We start from the raw sequence: 3,682 nt of genomic DNA, 5'->3' as shown, positions 1-3,682 counted from the left end.
GGGTCACTTTGGCAAGAATCTGCAGGTTTCCAAAAACCCTAATTCAGTCCCAACCCTTTTGGACTGACTTAAAAGGGACCATATGCGCTCTTAGTGCTTCCTTAGAGCTACCCAACGAGCCCTTAACCTCTGCATTTTGATATCTCTTTAGGGTAGAATTTAGGGTTTTTGCAGAAACAGTAAACCCTAATTCAGTCATAGGGGGTTTGAAGATCTTCTAGATCTAATTACATAGGCTTGTAGTACTCATTTAGGGCTTCGATTTGAGCTAAAAAGTTTTGCATTTGGATATCTCTAGCTCAAGTTATACCCAAAATACCGTTTAAGCCTATAACCCTGTAAACCCTAAAACAGAGAATAGTAGCACACCTCATCTCTTACAAGTCTTTGCATAGTGGTCTATTACACTTCATTAGCTCTCCAACAAGCTTTAGATCACTTCAATCGGACATTTCTACCTCAATTTAGAGCCAAATTTCTAAAACCGAAGGTTTCCATGGGGCCGAAGGGCGATCGAGGCGCAACACTTTGGCTTCCGATGAGGTAGAGGATGAAGAGGCAATGATGGAACAAGGAATTTTGAATGCTCCGGAGGATACTCTTGGGCACACTTCAAGAGAAGGGGATACTTTTGGGCATACTTCAAGAGAAAGAAATGAGGAGTTGAATGTCGGAAGTGCCCATAAGCACACCCCACAATCTTCACATACCATCCCCATCGATTCGATCATGCAAATGCTGATGGAAATGAATGCTAAGATGGACACGATGGCTACAAGGGTGGAAGTCAATGGTAGGCTTGACACTATGGCTACAAGGATGGAAGTTTTGGAAGAGAGGGTCGCTCGGCCAATGAGCCACCAACCTTCCTATGATAGTGGTCATGGTGCTTTACATGAAGGCAAGCAATTTGGGACAGCTTTTGAAGGCCATAGGGATGGCAAGCTACCCATGGTACAAGAGGTTTCTCCCAAGGTAACACATGAGCATTCTACCAAGAATGTCACTTTTGGCGGATGCTAGAAAGCCTTCTATGCGGGAGATGAAGCCTATTACATTCCAAGCGGGTTCTTCTCAATTGGATGGAAAGCAACATGCACCTACATTCAGGCATGAGGAGTCAAATTTTGGGGATCCAAGGAGAGTACCTTTGAAACCCAAAGCAAATCAGTTCTCCATGCTTGAAGAGGAGGTGTATGATATGGATGATGTGGTTGAGCTTGATTGGGAACATATGTCATTCATTGAGAGACAAAGAGAAGCTCATGATAGGTGGATGGAAATGCCAAATTTCCTCAAGAGGGAGTACAAAGATTTTGCACAATTCCTTGGATCTTTTGTGCAAATGCAAAAGCACAAGCCCTTGCACCATCATGAGAATGCGTCGTCAACCGTGTCAAAGGATGTAAAGGACAAGATTTCACTCTCTAAGTTCAAGGGTGATGGTTCAGCCCCACATGAGTTGGAAGAATGGATGAATAAGTTGGATACATACTTTCAGCTCTATCCGAAGAGTGAAAGGGACAAAGTGCATTTTGCATCCTTGCATTTGGAAGACTATGCACATCAATGGTGGAGACATATGCTCAAGGAAGGAGTTATGCCACATACTTGGGAAGAACTCAAGCATGAAATGAATTTGACATTTGTGTCGCCTTTGGTTCTTGACCGATACCATGAAGAATGGTATGAACTCACACAAAAGAGCATGTCGGTTAGGGAGTACATCAAGAGGTTCATGAAGAATGGTATGAACTCACACAAAAGAGCATGTCGGTTAGGGAGTACATCAAGAGGTTCATGAAGCTCTCTATGTTCGTGGAGGGACTCAATGAAGGCATGCGATTGAAGAAGTTTGTGCATGGTCTAGATTCATACATCAAAGCGGATGTCTCGGCACAAAGACCAATCACTATCAAAGAGGCTATGAGATTGGCGGAGCTATATGAGCCAAAGTATAAGAGGGTTCAGCCCAATGTACCTTTTCATAAGCCATTTCAATCTTCTTCAAATGTGGAGAGAAGTCTACCTTCTTCTACATCCACTTACATTTTCAAATTCCATACATCTTTTGGAAGTGGACAGTCCACAAGTGGAGTTCATAATGATGCTAAGAAGAGCAATGGGTTTGTCAAGGAGTCTCCTCAACCATTCATGAAGACTCAACGGATGGATGATCCTAAGATTGAGGAATTGAGGAGCAAAGGCCTATGTTTTAAATGCAAAGAGAAATGGTCACCCGGGCACATTTGCAAATCAAAGAAAGTGGTGGCTACTATGATCATTATGGATGCGGATTACGATTCCAAGTCATCTTATGATGTGGAAGAGTTTGAAGATTGCAGCAAGGAGACACATGAAGAAGACTTGGAGGGTCATTCTTTTGTCAAAGAAGAGGATGAGTTTCCTTTCGACCCCGGTGGAAGGGATCATGCATGCATTTTGAGGGACAATATGCCAAAATAGAGTGCTAACCATATTTACAGAAAATTACAGCCAGGAGATGGTGAAGAATTTCCTCATTATAAGCTTCGGAATGGTCTACTATGGCACAAGGATAAGGTGTATTTGGTTCCAACCTCATCCTACATATTCCAAGTTGGCACATAGATACTATGGACCATATTTGGTAGTTAAGAAAGTGGAAGATTTGGCTTATAAGCTTGACCTACCTCCTTCTACAAGGATTCATAATGTGTTTCATGTATCCAACCTTAAGAGGTTTGTGGGCTCTCTTCCTCAAGAGATTGAAGAGTTACCACCGATGGATGAAGAAGGGGAGATTATCTATGAGCCGGAGAGGATTGTGGACAAGAGGACAAGGGTTTTGAGGAACCGGAACATTGATGAATTCCTTGTGAAATGGAAGCGCTTGCCCATAGATGAGGCTACTTGGCAATCAATGGAGTATGTTCAACAACATGCTTTACTTGATGGAAGTATTCCTTGATCAAGTGGCATGATTATTATATGAAGAATGGGCATATCATGAGGTTTTTTGTGTGCTGTAATTTCTGGACAGCTTTGGTTGGATCTATTGTTTGGATTACCAATCTACTCCAATACACTTGGAAGATCATTTGGTTTGATGACACATATGTGAGACCTTTTTGGGTGCGGCTACGCATCATTTGCAGCTCATTTTTATGGAGGTTTCATGAAGAATTTCAAGGGAAGCTTCATCGACAACATGGCTGCCATAACAGTCCTACATGCTATTTTTGGAGAAGGAGTTTGCCGGCTTCATTACATTTGGTTTTCCTATTCCAAATGTATTCGAGGCACATTTTTGAAGACCTCTCTACTTCCCATGGGTTTACATTGAGTTTGCAATTCAATTGTAAATATCTTGTATGATTTTGAGGACAAAATCTTTGGGAAGGGATGGTTTGTCATGAACCATAGAGCTTGATTTCCACATGTACATAGGGGCCCATGGGCAAAAGGAGAAAGTGACTATAAATAGGGCTTGGGGTACATTGGTAGGGACCTTTTGACACTTTTACTAATTTTGGTCATCTTGTACCTTTGGGCTCCATCTATGGAGATTTGGCCTTCCATGGTCATCCTCTTGGTGAGAGGTTAAACACACTTAGGCTATTTGTGCATCTTCTCTTGCTACATGCACTTATAGATTTTCTCTCTTTCTTGTATATTCATGTGATGAGCCATTGGATCACTA

At 42.1% G+C, this 3,682-nt stretch overlaps 1 protein-coding gene across 1 annotated transcript; it reads left to right on the top strand.

Moving 5' to 3' along the window:
- Positions 1 to 559: 559 nt before the first annotated feature.
- Positions 560 to 1,878, top strand: LOC147604434 (uncharacterized). Its single transcript, XM_086795708.1, has 2 exons — positions 560 to 1,734; positions 1,797 to 1,878. Exon 1 carries the CDS (start codon positions 562 to 564, stop codon positions 1,021 to 1,023), a length of 462 nt encoding a protein of 153 aa, XP_086651834.1. The 5' UTR covers positions 560 to 561; the 3' UTR covers positions 1,024 to 1,734; positions 1,797 to 1,878.
- Positions 1,879 to 3,682: the final 1,804 nt, after the last annotated feature.

This window comes from Cibotium barometz, chromosome 62 (assembly GCF_041138505.1).
Source record: "Cibotium barometz isolate CiBa-2024 chromosome 62, ASM4113850v1, whole genome shotgun sequence".
NCBI lineage: Eukaryota > Viridiplantae > Streptophyta > Polypodiopsida > Cyatheales > Cibotiaceae > Cibotium > Cibotium barometz.
This window is presented reverse-complemented; position numbering and strand designations above follow the sequence as displayed.

Bases quoted from the DNA above. Each gene is read 5' to 3' on its own strand.
- LOC147604434 (XM_086795708.1), top strand. From the start codon at position 562: ATGATGGAACAAGGAATTTTGAATGCTCCGGAGGATACTCTTGGGCAC.